Raw genomic sequence first — 15,000 nt, 5'->3', positions numbered from 1 at the left:
TGCTGCAGGGGTAACTGGATGGGTTTCATAGCACCAGCTTCTAATGCTACAGCATGAAGCCTAATAAATACCGTAAAGGTACAAACAGGAAATCCAAACAATTCCTTGTCAGGTAAACCTGATGCTGTTGATAGACGTTGCAGTGTTCTGATCACACCTGCTACCTACTAATAACATGTGAAAGTCACATGACTTCTACTTTCTCGTCATTGGGGGCGGAGCTCACAGGGAATCTGCAGTGAGTCTGGAATGGTTCATCCTCCACTGCCCTATAACCAACCTGGGTTAGTTGTTTGAGTGTCCCTCAAATCAGTCTAGTGTGGCCTGGTTAGTGTGGCCTGGTTGGTGTGGCCTGGTTAATGTGGCCTGGTTAGTGTGGCCTGGTTAGTGTGGCCTGGTTAATGTGGCCTGGTTAGTGTGGCCTGGTTAATGTGGCCTGGTTAGTGTGGCCTGGTTAGTGTGGCCTGGTTAGTGTGGCCTGGTTAAAGTGGCCTGGTTAGTGTGGCCTGGTTAGTGTGGCCTGGTTAGTATGGCCTGGCCTGTCCAGGAGTCTCGCTGTTGTCCCGTTACCATGACGCCTGCCCTCGGGGGTGGCCACACATTGTGCTTCTTATCAACACCTTGACGGATGGTTTGGTCGTAGAGAGAGCGACCAACCAGTCGTCACCGTGGTTACGGCCTCCGGGTTCGGGCGCTGTCTGTGGATGCTAACGCTTGTGTTCCGGCTTCCTGTATCCCATTATCTCTGCCTCATTTGGCGGGAATAAAAGAGCTGTTCATTATATATTTATAGATATATATTCAATATTAACACTCTAATGTGTGCCTGTGTGCGTTTTGGACTTGTAGTTATTAGTGTGTGTGTGTGTGTGTGTGTGTGTGTGTGTGTGTGTGTGTGTGTGTGTGTGTGTGTGTGTGTGTGTGTGTGTGTGTGTGTGTGTGTGTGTGTGTGTGTGTGTGTGTGTGTGTGTGTGTGTGTGTGTGTGTGTGTGTTCGTTCCAGGCAGCTGCTGAAGACAGAACTGGGCTCGTTCTTCACTGAGTACCTTCAGAACCAGCTGATGACCAAAGGCATGGTCATCCTTCGAGACAAGATCCGCTTCTATGAAGGTACACACACACACACACACACACACACACACACACACACACACACACACACACACACACACACACACACACACACACACACACACACACACACACACACACACACACACACACACACACACACACACACACAGGGTAAGTCGCTGTTTGGTCTTGTGGGGCTCCACACTGAACCGCTGATCCTCTGTTGTGGTGGAGTACCTATGAAACGTGTTGGAGGTTAGGGTTAGGGTTAGCTAACTCTAACCCTATAGTTAGGGTTAGCAGTGCTGTTTAGCGCAACAGCACCATGTGAAGTTGCTTTAGTTTGTTCTCTTCTGATTGGCTCCTTTGGATTTGCTGGTGTGCTGCGATAGGTCAGAAGCTCCTGGACTCTCTGGCTGAGACCTGGGACTTCTTCTTCTGCGACGTCCTGTCGATGCTGCAGGCCATCTTCTACCCAGTGCAGGTCTGCATGGAACAGTCCTGCAGCAGCACGCACTACTACACCTCTTTATGCTACTCACTACAACACCTCTTTAACGTTACTCACTACTACACCTCTTTAATGCTACTCACTACAACACCTCTTTAATGTTACTCACTACTACACCTCTTTAATGTTACTCACTACAACACCTCTTTAATGTTACTCACTACTGCACCTCTTTAATGCTACTCACTACAACACCTCTTTAATGTTACTCACTACTACACCTCTTTAATGCTACTCACTACAACACCTCTTTAATGTTACTCACTACAACACCTCTTTAATGTTACTCACTACAACACCTCTTTAATGTTACTCACTACTACACCTCTTTAATGCCACTCACTACAACACCTCTTTAATGTTACTCACTACTGCACCTCTTTAATGTTACTCACTACTGCACCTCTTTAATGTTACTCACTACAACACCTCTTTAACCCTACTCACTACTACACCTCTTTAATGTTACTCACTACTACACCTCTTTAATGTTACTCACTATTACACCTCATTAATGTTGCTCACTACTACACCTCTTTAATGTTACTCACTACTACACCTCTTTAATGTTAATCACTACAACACCTCTTTAATGTTACTCACTACTACACCTCTTTAATTCTACTCACTATAACACCTCTTTAACCCTACTCACTACTACACCTCTTTAATGTTACTCACTACTACACCTTTTTAATGTTACTCACTACTACACCTCTTTAATGTTACTCACTGCTACACCTCTTTAATGCTACTCACTACTACACCTCTTTAATGCTACTCACTACAACACCTCTTTAATGTTACTCACTACAACACCTCTTTAATGTTACTCACTACTGCACCTCTTTAATGTTACTCACTACTACACCTCTTTAACCCTACTCACTACTACACTTCTTTAATGCTAGGTGTGTGTGTGTGTGTGTGTGTGTGTGTGTGTGTGTGTGTGTGTGTGTGTGTGTGTGTGAGGTGGCTGTGTGTGTGTGTGTGCGTGTGTTGACTGTGTGTGTGTGTGTGTGTGTGTGTGTGCGTGTGTTGACTGTGTGTGTGTGTGTGTGTGCGCGTGTGTTGACTGTGTGTGTGTGTGTGTGTGTGCGTGTGTTGACTGTGTGTGTGTGCGTGTGTTGACTGTGTGTGTGTGTGTGTGTGTGTGTGCGTCTGTTGACTGTGTGTGTGTGTGTGCGTGTGTTGACTGTGTGTGTGTGTGTGTGCGTGTGTTGACTGTGTGTGTGTGTGTGTGTGTTGACTGTGTGTGTGTGTGTGTGTGTGTGTGTGTGTGTGTGTGTGTGTGTGTGTGTGTGTGTGTGTGTGTGTGTGTGTGTGTGTGTGTGTGTGTGTGTGTGTGTGTGTGTGTGTGTGTGTGTGTGCAGGGTAAGGAGCCCTCCGTGCGGCAGCTGGCTCTGATCCACTTCAGGAACGTCATCACGCTGAACCTGAAGCTGGACGAGGCGCTGGGCCGGCCGCGCGCCCGCGTGCCCCCCTCCATCACCCAGATGCTGCTCATACTGCAGGTACACGCACGCACGCACGCACGCACGCACAGTGGGAGTAGTGTACAGCAGATGGACAGGATGGGCTCACAAGTCACTCAGCGCAGTGTTTGTGTGTGTGTGTGTGTGTGTGTGTGTGTGTGTGTGTGTGTGATGGGGGGAGTTGTAAACTGGCCTGGGTTTCATATGTTTTCCATTTCCCTCAAAGTGCCCCCCTCCCAGTCCCTGTGCTCATGGTTAATGGTGACTGCCCAGTTGTCTGTCTTCATGTGGCTGCGCTCCCAGTGCCCCCCTCCCAGTCCCTGTGCTCATGGTTAATGGTGACTGCCCAGTTGTCTGTCTTCATGTGGCTGCGCTCCCAGTGCCCTCCTCCTGAGGAAGAGATATCCTCGGGTCATTGAATGCTTTACTTGAGAACATACAAATGGCCTGACGGCGACCCCTGCTGGTGAACCTGTGTGGTGCGACTTCATGATGATAACGTTAACTATAAAGTCTCGTATGTGTACCGTCATTTACCATCTTTAAGGTGTTTGCATCTTGGCTAGAGTAAAAAATTACAAACACTTACAGGTTATATTTGAATGGTTACTGCCCATTTGTCTGTCTTTCTGTCTGTCTTCCCTTTTCCTCTCTGCCTGTCTGTCTTTCTGTCTGCCCTGTCTCTCTGCCTGTCTGTCTGTCTGCCCATTGCCTCGCTGCCCGTCTGTCTGTCTGCCCTGTCTCTCTCTGCCTATCTGTCTGTCTGCCCTGTCTCTCTGCGTGTCTGTCTGTCTGCCCTGTCTCTGTGCCCGTCTGTCTGCCCTGTCTCTGTGCCCGTCTGTCTGCCCTGTCTCTCTGCCCTGTCTCTGTGCCCGTCTGTCTGCCCTGTCTCTGTGCCCGTCTGTCTGCCCTGTTTCTGTGCCCGTCTGTCTACCCTGTCTCTCTGCGTGTCTGTCTGTCTGCCCTGTCTCTGTGCCCGTCTGTCTGTCTGCCCTGTCTCTGTGCCCGTCTGTCTGCCCGTCTGTCTGCCCTGTCTCTGTGCCCGTCTGTCTGCCCGTCTGTCTACCCTGTGTCTGTCCGTCTGGATCAGGGGGTCCATGAGGCCGGGGGTGTGACAGACTCCTACCTGGGTCTGGAGGCTCTGATCCAGAAGGCCGTCTCTCCCTACCTGGGGACGCACGGCCTGTTCTCTGCCGACCAGGGCACCGCGCAGCAGGACTCCTGCTGCATTCTGGGTAAGGCCGGGTCTGTGGGCACTAGCCCCTGTGGTGCTTGTTGTTGTTGCTGTTCAATTTGGTGTAGAATCTGAATGCACTTTGTTTATGTGTTAAATCTCTAACTGTCGGTGTGATGCACTGATTTAAATGTCCCATGACGTGCCACCAGGTGTGAGTGGGATTAGCCGTTACAAAATGTTTTAAAAATCTTTCTCTTATGACAGCATGAGTGGGCATGTCCACCTAGATGTGTGACGGATAGATGATAGTTTGCTACGGCCCACTGTGTGGGCTGGTAGACTGATCTGTCCAGCACACGTCTAGGAGGACATGCCCACTGATCTGTCCAGCACACGTCTAGGAGGACACGCCCACTGATCTGTCCAGCACACGTCTAGGAGGACACGCCCACTGATCTGTCCAGCACATGTCTAGGTGGACACGCCCACTAGTGTCAAAGCGGCTTGTAAGGGCCAATCACACCACACCTGGTGGCACGTCATGGGACCTTTAAATAAATTGTGACTAGAGGGGTATTCTATCAACCAAGCTAAACGCAAAGCCGGGCTTATATCGCTTAGCCTCGCTACTTTCACTTTGAGTTCCGTTCCATTAACGTGACTTGAGGGAATCTCTGCTAAGTAACCATGGCAATTTATCCGACCAAATTAACTGACAGGCTAACTGTCAGGCTTACTTGAGTGTTTTCAGAAAGTAGTGCTATCGGAAACAAGTGTACCATCAGAAGGTTCCGCCAAGCTCAGTCCTCACGATATTGTCAAGTGAAAGACCGCAATCGGTCAAATTTACATATACGAAGTTAAAGCAACATATATTTTCGTCTAATATTTTATCTAAGATTAAAAGATTGCACATAAAACAATTAAATGAATTGCATGTTCCCTTGGTTTTTTCATCAACACATTTTTTAACAAATCGATGTATTCTACCATTATCAGGAACACTCAGTTGGGTGAGTTTGCGTCCTGACTGAGTACGTCATTGAATTCTTGGCATTAGCATATTTTTGTAATTCCCATAATGTCAGCGAAAATAGGACTACAAATTGTTTTTTTTAATATAATAAATATGTCTCATAACAATTTCCCCATAACCCAAATATAACTTGCAAAAACCCCTGGTAAAGTTAATGTTAATATTAATGTTACTGATAGTGAGGTCTTGCACTGATAGAAGACACTGCTGCATGGGTAATTGTCAGCCACTGAAATTCCATTCAGGTGAGTTTATTAATAGGTGAATTGAATTCATGAATGTATTGGGAGGATGGGCCTTCCAAGAGGACTAGGGTATATAAGCAGAACCACTTATGTCCCTGTTATGTCCCAAACAAACATCTGCAGGAATGGCATGCCCTTTTATAGACGAAGAGCCGATTGATATGGGTGCTCAGGTGTTAAAGAAGGCATCCGAGACCACCTCTGTTGACATAAATACTATGGTTAGTCAATTTAGAATATCTTTTTCTGGCTGCAATTACTAAGCCTATCCCTTCAAAGAAATGGAAAATAAATTGCATGAAAAGTTCTTTGATTTCTCCAATAATCCTTCCTAAATGACTAATTGCGTGGGGACTGAACCCCGGCGACCGGGTGCAAATCCGATACATTACCTCGAGACTATCTCCCGATGATTACAAAACCATGGTCAATATTCAATTAAAATATGTTACTCTCAATGCTACTTACGCATTGAACAGATTAGCGATTTTTTTGCCAGGCGGCCACCCTGTTTTTAGTAATGGTTAAGGTGTTCCCTTTTTGAGTTATTATATGCTTGTACTCCTCATAGACCTACACAAGCTCGGTCCTTTTCGAATATTTGATCCATGAATCGACATTAACGGTTCTGGGCTGGTTACATATCTCGTGATTGCGCGTAATCCATGATAACGTTAGCCTGGTTTGAACTAACCTGGGCAAGGTGCGGCTGAACTGGGTTGATGCAATGGCTTTAGTCTCAAGTGGAAGTTGGCTAGTTCTAACTGGGTTCCATCAACTAAGCGCCGCCTTCGTTGGCGACTTTGATGAAGCACCCCCCCTGGTGGACTCCTGGAAACGGCCTTCGCTCTGCCTCACCGTTTAGTTACAAACAGTTGGACAGATTTAGAATCTTTTTGTAGTTTCTTAAATTTGGATAAAAGCGTTGTCTTCTGCATATGGAGGTCCATGACATGTCCCTCCCTCCCCCCCTCCCTCCCTCTCCCCCTCTCCCCTCTCTCCCATTCGCCCTCCTTCCCCCCTCTCCCCTCTCTCCCTCTCGCCCTCCTTCCCCCCTCTCCCCTCTCTCCCTCTCGCCCTCCTTCCCCCCTCTCCTCTCCCTCCCTCCCCCCCCGTTCCCCCCTCTCCTCTCCCTCCCTCCCCTCCCTCCCTCCCCCCTCCATCCCTCCCTCCCTCTCCCCCTCTCCCCTCTCTCCCTCTCGCCCTCCTTCCCCCCTCTCTTCCCCCTCCCTCCCTCCCCTCTACCCCTCCCTCTCTCCCCCTCCCCCCCAGATAAGCACATAAGGCGTCGTCTGCCCGGGGGTCCCCCCGGGGCCAAGAGCCTGGTGGTCCGCTCCCAGAGCTACAACGTGCCGCTGCTGCCCCCCGTGGTGGAGCAGGACGTGGACCCCCCCGCCGGCCCCCCCGCCGTCCGCCGCCACTCCGTCTGCCAGATGACTTCCTGCTTGGAGGAATGCAGCGCCCCGCCCGAACCCACGGGCAACGCCACTAGCAGTAGAACCAGCAACCAAACCAGCAAGTGTGCCTCATCCAACCAGCTGCCTGCCCCAGAGCACGGACGGCCAGGTAGACCCCCGACGTACGGACGAGGCTGCCGCGTTACGGCTCCATCATAACGAGACCGCCGCGTTACGGCTCCATAACGAGACCGCCACGTTACGGATCCATAACGAGACCGCCGCGTTACGGCTCCATAACGAGACCGCCGCGTTACGGCTCCATAACGAGACCGCCGCGTTACGGCTCCATCATAACGAGACCGCCGCGTTACGGCTCCATAACGAGACCGCCGCGTTACGGCTCCATAACGAGACCGCCGCGTTACGGCTCCATAACGAGACCGCCGCGTTACGGCTCCATCATAACGAGACCGCCGCGTTACGGCTCCATCATAACGAGACCGCCGCGTTACGGCTCCATAACGAGGCCGCCGCGTTACGGCTCCATCATAACGAGACCGCCGCGTTACGGCTCCATAACGAGGCCGCTGCATTACGGCTCCATCATAACGAGACCGCCGCGTTACGGCTCCATCATAACGAGACCGCCGCGTTACGGCTCCATAACGAGACCGCCGCGTTACGGCTCCATAACGAGACCGCCGCGTTACGGCTCCATCATAACGAGACCGCCGCGTTACGGCTCCATCATAACGAGACCGCCGCGTTACGGCTCCATCATAACGAGACCGCCGCGTTACGGCTCCATCATAACGAGACCGCCGCGTTACGGCTCCATAACGAGACCGCCGCGTTACGGCTCCATCATAACGAGACCGCCGCGTTACGGCTCCATCATAACGAGACCGCCGCGTTACGGCTCCATGACGAGGCCGCCGCGTTACGGCTCCATCATAACGAGACCGCCGCATTACGGCTCCATAACGAGACCGCCGCGTTACGGCTCCATAACGAGACCGTCGCGTTACGGCTCCATAACGAGACCGCCGCGTTACGGCTCCATAACGAGACCGCCGCGTTACGGCTCTATCATAACGAGACCGCCGCGTTACGGCTCCATAACGAGACCGCCGCGTTACGGCTCCATGACGAGACCGCCGCGTTACGGCTCCATAACGAGACCGTCGCGTTACGGCTCCATAACGAGACCGCCGCGTTACGGCTCCATAACGAGACCGCCGCGTTACGGCTCCATCATAACGAGACCGCCGCGTTACGGCTCCATAACGAGACCGCCGCGTTACGGCTCCATAACGAGACCGCCGCGTTACGGCTCCATAACGAGACCGCCGCGTTGCGGCTCCATAACGAGACCGCCACGTTACGGCTCCATCATAACGAGACCGCCGCGTTACGGCTCTATCATAACGAGACCGCCGCGTTACGGCTCCATAACGAGACCGCCGCGTTACGGCTCCATGACGAGACCGCCGCGTTACGGCTCCATAACGAGACCGCCGCGTTACGGCTCCATCATAACGAGACCGCCGCGTTACGGCTCCATAACGAGACCGCCGCGTTACGGCTCCATAACGAGACCGCCGCGTTACGGCTCCATAACGAGACCGCCGCGTTTCGGCTCCATAACGAGACCGCCACGTTACGGCTCCATAACGAGACCGCCGCGTTACGGCTCCATGACCAGCTCGCCGTGTTAAGGCTCCGTCATAACGAGCTTGCCGCGTTACGGCTCCATCATCCGGTCATCATCCTTCCTAACGCTTGGAAGGATGATGGGAGGAGTAATCAAACGGTCGTTGTCGATATCCTGCAATGAGGAATGCTGAATGCTGCTGTCAAATTCAGCATTCTCCATCAGAGAATGCGGACGAGACCGCGGCGGTCTCGTCCGCATTCTCTGATGGAGAATGCTGAATTTGACAGGGATCCCTGCAGCGGAAGACGTCCCCTAAACAACCACATCTGCTTCCAGGTTCCCTGTCATTGGTCGGGAGCTTGGGGAGGCAGAGCTCCGAAGCAACCCGCGGGGACGACCTGCCCTCTGACCTCCAGGGCCCCGCCCCCTCACCCTGCCTCCTCCCCTCCCCCTCCCCCTGCCACACAGGCTCCTCCCTGGGCTCCCCCTCCTCCTCCTTCTCCTCCTCCTCCTGCTGCAGGGTGCGACTCCCCCCCACCCCCCCCCCCTCGGCTCGGAGACGGAGGTGGGCGGGATCTTCCTGGACTTCTCCAACCGCCGACGCTCCACCTACAGCAACGACAGCGGCAGCCAGGGTGTGGTGTGACACACACACACACACACACACGCACACGCACACACGCACACGCACACGCATACACACACGCACACGCACACACGAGCTCAGGATTCTTTGGAGGGATGGGGCAAATAATTTTCTCCGCTATAATGTGACGTTATTAACATAGTTTCATTTTGTGGTCTCCACCACTAGAGGGCAGCAGGCTTCCTTCCTGTCTGTCGGCTTCATGTCGACAGACAGGAAGATTGGTGCCAGAGACTAAACCAGGTCTATAATGTACTATAGTCTATTCTACTGTTATATAATATATAATGGTAAAACAGGTCTATAATGTACTATAGTCTATTCTACTGATATAATATATAATGGTAAACCAGGTCTATAAGGTACTATAGTCTATTCTACTGATATAATGGTAAACCAGGTCTATAATGTATTATAGTCTATTCTACTGTTATGTAATATATAATGGTAAACCAGGTCTATAATATACTACTCTATTCTACTGTAATATAATATATAATGGTAAACCAGGTCTATAATGTACTATGGTCTATTCTATTGTAATATAATATATAATCGTAAACCAGGTCGATAATGTACGATAGTTTATTGTACTTTTATATAATGGTAAACAAGGTCTATAATATACTAGTCTATTCTACTGTAATATAATATATAATTTACTATAGTCTATTCTACTGTAATTTAATATATAATGTACTAAAGTCTATTGTACTGTTATATAATATATAATGGTATCAAGATGTTTTCATAGGACGATTTATATCCCGCTGATGGGCACAGTAAGGAAAACAGAATATTATGGGATGTATTTGCACTATTATTTAGCAAGGTGAATCATTGTCCGTCATGAAGCATTAATCTTGGTGGGGGTCTTTATATTAACATGTCAGTCTTTATATATGATATATATGGGAGAAGGGGGAGAATTAACACGTTTTTTGTCCCTATTTTTGGCTTCAAGGGATGGTTATAAAAGCAAAGGGACAAATGGCCTATTATATCTTTGCCATGCTCAGAATTTTGTAATATATATTTATAGATTTATGGAACATATTTTTTTTATTCAAAAATGGAAATAAAGAATTAGATTGAAAGACCTGTTTAAAGTGTTTTATATTGCCAGTGAAAACGGATAGAAAAGGCCTTGCACTAACCCTGTACCAACGTGACCTAAACTAACTCTGTTAACGTTACTTATTTAACACCAGACAGAAGTCTGCAGACACTGCCGCCCTTTGGACACATTACAACATGACCATGGGCAAATCATTTAATATTAATTATAAAAGTACATCCTCATCGTCATCGTCATCGTCATCCGCTTATCCGGGGTCGGGTCGCGGGGGGAGCAGCTCAAGTAGGGGGCCCCAGACTTCCCTTTCCCGGGCCACATTGACCAGCTCTGACGGGGGGATCCCGAGGCGTTCCCAGGCCAGTGTTGAGATATAATCTCTCCACCTAGTCCTGGGTCTTCCCCGAGGTCTCCTCCCCACTGGACGTGCCTGAAACACCTCCAAAGGGAGGCGCCCAGTGGGCATCCTTGCCAGATGCCCGAACCACCTCAGCTGACTCCTTTCTAAGTAAAGGAGCAGCGGCTCTAATCCGAGTTCCTCACGGATGGCTGAGCTTCTCACCCTATCCCTAAGGGAGACGCCAGCCACCCTTCTGAGAAAACTCATCTCGGCCGCTTGTACCCGCGATCTCGTCCTTTCGGTCATCACCCAACCCTCATGACCATAGGTGAGGATAGGAACGAAGATCGACCGGTAGATCGAGAGCTTTGCCTTGCGGCTCAGCTCTCTTTTCGTAACAACGGTGCGGTAAAGCGAACGCAATACCGCCCCCGCTGCTCCGATTCTCCGGCCAATCTCACGCTCCATAGTACCCTCACTCGCGAACAAGACCCCGAGGTACTTGAACTCCTTCACTTGGGCTAAGGACTCATTTCCTACCCGGAGTAAGCAATCCACCGGTTTCCTGCTAAGAGTCATGGCCTCAGATTTAGCGGTGCTGATCCTCATCCCAGCCGCTTCACACTCGGCCGCCAGCCGATCCAGTGAGTGCTGAAGGTCACAGGCCGATGATCCAATGAGGACCACATCATCTGCAAAAAGCAGTGACGAGATCCTCAGACCACCGAACTGCAACCCCTCCCCACCACGACTACGCCTCGATATCCTGTCCATGTATATCACAAACAGGTTGGTGACAAGGCGCAGCCCTGGCGGAGACCAGCACCCACTGAGAACGAAACTGACTGGCTGCCGAGGACGCGAACACAGCTCTCGCTTTGGGAGTACAGAGATTGGATGGCCCTGAGGAGAGACCCCCTTACCCCATACTCCCGCAGCACCTCCCACAGTTTCTCCCGGTGGACCCGGTCATACGCCTTCTCCAGATCCACAAAACACATGTAGACCGGATGGGCATACTCCCAGGCCCCCTCCAGGATCCTTGCGAGAGTGAAGAGCTGGTCCGTAGTTCCACGTCCGAGGCGAAAACCGCATTGTTCCTCTTCAATCTGAGGTTCGACGATCGGCCGAACCCTTCTTTCCAGCACCTTGGAGTAGACTTTACCAGGGAGGCTGAGAAGTGTGATACCCCGGTAATTGGCACACACTCTGGTCCCCCTTTTTGAACAGGGGAACCACCACCCCGGTTTGCCACTCCTTTGGCACTGTACCCGACCATGACAGCCCCTCAACACCCAGAGCCTTTAGCATTTCTGGCTGAATCACATCAATCCCTGGGGCTTTGCCACTGCGGAGATGTTTGACTACCTCAGTGACCTCCACCAGGGAAATTGACGACGAAACACCATCAACCTCGAGCTCTGCCTCCAACATAGAGGGCGTTTTATTCGGATTCAGGAGTTCCTCAAAGTGTTCCTTCCAACGTCCGACAACCTCCTCAGTTGAGGTCAACAGAGTCCCATCCTTACTGTACACAGCTTGGATAGTTCCCCGTTTCCCCCTCCTGAGGTGCCGGATAGTCTTCCAGAAACACTTTGATGCCGACCGAAAGTCCTTCTCCATGGCCTCTCCGAACTTCTCCCACACCCGCTGCTTAGCCTCCGACACGGCAGCAGCTGCAGCCCTTCGAGCCTGTCGGTACCCTGCAACTGAGTCAGGAGTCCTCCAGGATATCATATCCCGGAAGGCCTCCTTCTTCAATCGGACGGCTTCCCTGACCACCGGTGTCCACCACTGTGTGCGAGGGTTACCGCCCCTTGAGGAGCCTAAGACCCTGAGGCCACAGCTAGCCACCGCAGCTTCAGCAATGGAGGCTTTGAACACCGCCCACTCCGGCTCAATGCCCCCAACCTCCACAGGAATGCCAGAAAAACTCCGCCGGAGGTGTGAGTTGAAGATACCTAGGACGGGGGCCTCCTCCAGACGTTCCCAATTCACCCGCACTACTCGTTTGGGCTTACCAGGTCTATCCGGAAATTTCCCCCATTCCCTGATCCAACTCACAACCAGATGGTGGTCGGTTGACAGTTCCGCCCCTCTCTTAACCCGAGTGTCCAAAACATGCGGCCTCAGATCAGATGACACGATCACGAAATCGATCATCGATCTTCGGCCTAGTGTACTCTGGTACCAGGTACACTTATGAGCACCCTTATGTTCGAACATGGTGTTCGTTATGGATAATCCATGACTAGCACAGAAGTCCAATAACAAACGACCGCTCGGGTTTAGATCAGGGAGGCCCCACCACACCTCTCCAGGTGTCTCCATCGTTGCCCACGTGGGCGTTGAAGTCACCCAGCAGAACTACGGAGTCCCCTACTGGAGCCCCATACAGGACTCCATTCAGGGTCTCCAAGAAGGCCGAGTACTCTGAACTGCTGTTTGGTGCATACGCACAAACAACAGTCAGAGTTTTCCCCCCTACAACCCTTAGGCGCAGGGAGGCGACCCTCTCGTCTACCGGGGTAAACTCCAACACCGCGGCGCTCAGCCGGGGATTTATGAGTATCCCCACACCCGCCCGGCGCCTCACGCCCTCGGCAACTCCGGAGAAGAATAGAGTCCAACCCTTATCCAGGAGTACGGTACCAGAGCTGAGACTGTGCGTGGAGGTAAGCCCCACCAGATCTAACTGATAGCGCTTCACCTCCCTCACAAGCTCCGGTTCCTTTCCCCACAGCGAGGTGACGTTCCACGTCCCCAGAGCCAGCTTCTGCCGCCCGGGTCTGGTCCGTCGAGACCCCTGACCTTCGCTGCCACCCATGTGGCTGCACACCCAACCCGACCGGGCTCCGTGGCAAACCCGGCCACCAGGCGCTCGCCATCGAGCCCTCCGTCTGGGCCTGGCTCCAGACGGGGGCCCCGGGCTTCCTCCGGGCCGGGTCACATCTCCTCTTTTTTCGTTTTTCATTGGAGTTTTTGAACCATTCTTAGTCTGGCCCCTCACCTGAGACCACTCTGCCATGAGAGACCCTACCAGGAGCACAAGGCTCCAGACAACACAGCCCTCAGGTTCACAGGGACACGCAAACCTCTCCACCACGATAAGGTGACGGTTCCAGGAGAGGTATAAATAAAATATAAAAGGTATAAAAGTACAATATTTACTAATTACAAAAGCCAATTTTAATACCGTTAAAGTTTTTTAACCAAACTTTGTACCTCTATATTCTTTCTGCTGCTGTAAAAAGGATAATGAAATGTTATTGCAGTGTGCAAGGTTAACAACCAAAAATGGCATCCACACACGTTCAATATATTTTACTCTGAAACCAACAGGTTGCATGGATCAGCAGGGTACAACATTGAGATCCAGTGTCTCTACATTCAACTTTTATGAAATTTGTAACAGATTTTTCTTTATCACAAACATAGAGCAACCATACGAGACCACAGTTAACCAGCGAGACAGCAAAACTTAGTGTGTTTCCTCATTCACATGAAACCAGATAACTGAACTGGCTTTTTCTGAAAAACCCACATCATGAAAACAGTCTGACACACTTCTTGATGGACCTACATGCAAATCAGCAGGATGAGATCATTTGGCTTTCAACTGAACGAAACCAACCTTTTATTCAAGGTTAAGAAAAAGGCCTTATCTCTCTATATCTCTCTCGTATCATTTGCGTCAGGTCAATATCTACCGACTTCCTTGTGCCGAAAAAAACCTGCTCTTTCAATCTTGATTGCGTGATTCAGAGATTGTCCCAGGGCCAAGAACATGAAAAATAATCAACATTTAAAGAACAAATTTGGACTTCTAAAGGATGAAGCCGTTTTCAGATGCGGTGTCCTAAACACAGGTGACGGCAGTAGTGTGACTGATCCAAAATGACCAACGGAACGCTCTTGCGTCCTTGGCTCTGCCCTCAATCCATGGCGCCTCCTTCCCTGAAGGGCAGGGTCCTGGACTCCCAGGGTACAGGGTCCTACTGCAGGGTCCTGGACTCCCAGGGTGCAGGGTCCTACTGCAGGGTCCTGGACTCCCAGGGTACAGGGTCCTACTGCAGGGTCCTGGACTCCCAGGGTGCAGGGTCCTACTGCAGGGTCCTGGACTCCCAGGGTGCAGGGTCCTACTGCAGGGTCCTGGACTCCCAGGGTGCAGGGTCCTACTGCAGGGTCCTGGACTCCCAGGGTGCAGGGTCCTACTGCAGGGTCCTGGACTCCCCGTGCTGCAGGGTGAAGAAGCAGCCCGGCTGCAGGCCCTTCCTCTCCAGGGCCTGGCGGAGTCGCACCGGGGGCTCCAGGTAGGGCTGGAGACACGGGGTTAGAGAGAGAGGAGATAGAGAGACAAGGAGG

General features: G+C 51.2%; 2 protein-coding genes across 2 annotated transcripts in view; one reads left to right on the top strand and one right to left on the bottom strand.

Annotated features, from left to right (window-relative positions):
• Positions 1 to 11,172, top strand: part of LOC130380786 (proline-rich protein 5-like) — a 22,015-nt gene extending 10,843 nt beyond the window's left edge. The window contains exons 5-10 of the mRNA XM_056588119.1: positions 1,003 to 1,109; positions 1,466 to 1,557; positions 2,958 to 3,098; positions 4,150 to 4,294; positions 6,790 to 7,083; positions 8,911 to 11,172. Of these exons, the coding sequence (XP_056444094.1) occupies positions 1,003 to 1,109; positions 1,466 to 1,557; positions 2,958 to 3,098; positions 4,150 to 4,294; positions 6,790 to 7,083; positions 8,911 to 9,362 (1,231 nt within the window). The 3' untranslated portion in view covers positions 9,363 to 11,172. The remainder of the gene's footprint in view (positions 1 to 1,002; positions 1,110 to 1,465; positions 1,558 to 2,957; positions 3,099 to 4,149; positions 4,295 to 6,789; positions 7,084 to 8,910) is intronic.
• Positions 11,173 to 13,816: 2,644 nt separating this feature from the next.
• The window catches only part of napepld (N-acyl phosphatidylethanolamine phospholipase D), an 18,167-nt gene continuing 16,983 nt past the window's right edge, over positions 13,817 to 15,000 (bottom strand). Inside the window, exon 10 of the mRNA XM_056588120.1 lies at positions 13,817 to 14,954. Coding sequence (XP_056444095.1) covers positions 14,847 to 14,954 — 108 coding nt within the window. The 3' untranslated portion in view covers positions 13,817 to 14,846. The remainder of the gene's footprint in view (positions 14,955 to 15,000) is intronic.

This window comes from Gadus chalcogrammus, chromosome 4, assembly GCF_026213295.1.
Source record: "Gadus chalcogrammus isolate NIFS_2021 chromosome 4, NIFS_Gcha_1.0, whole genome shotgun sequence".
Lineage (NCBI taxonomy): Eukaryota > Metazoa > Chordata > Actinopteri > Gadiformes > Gadidae > Gadus > Gadus chalcogrammus.
This window is presented reverse-complemented; position numbering and strand designations above follow the sequence as displayed.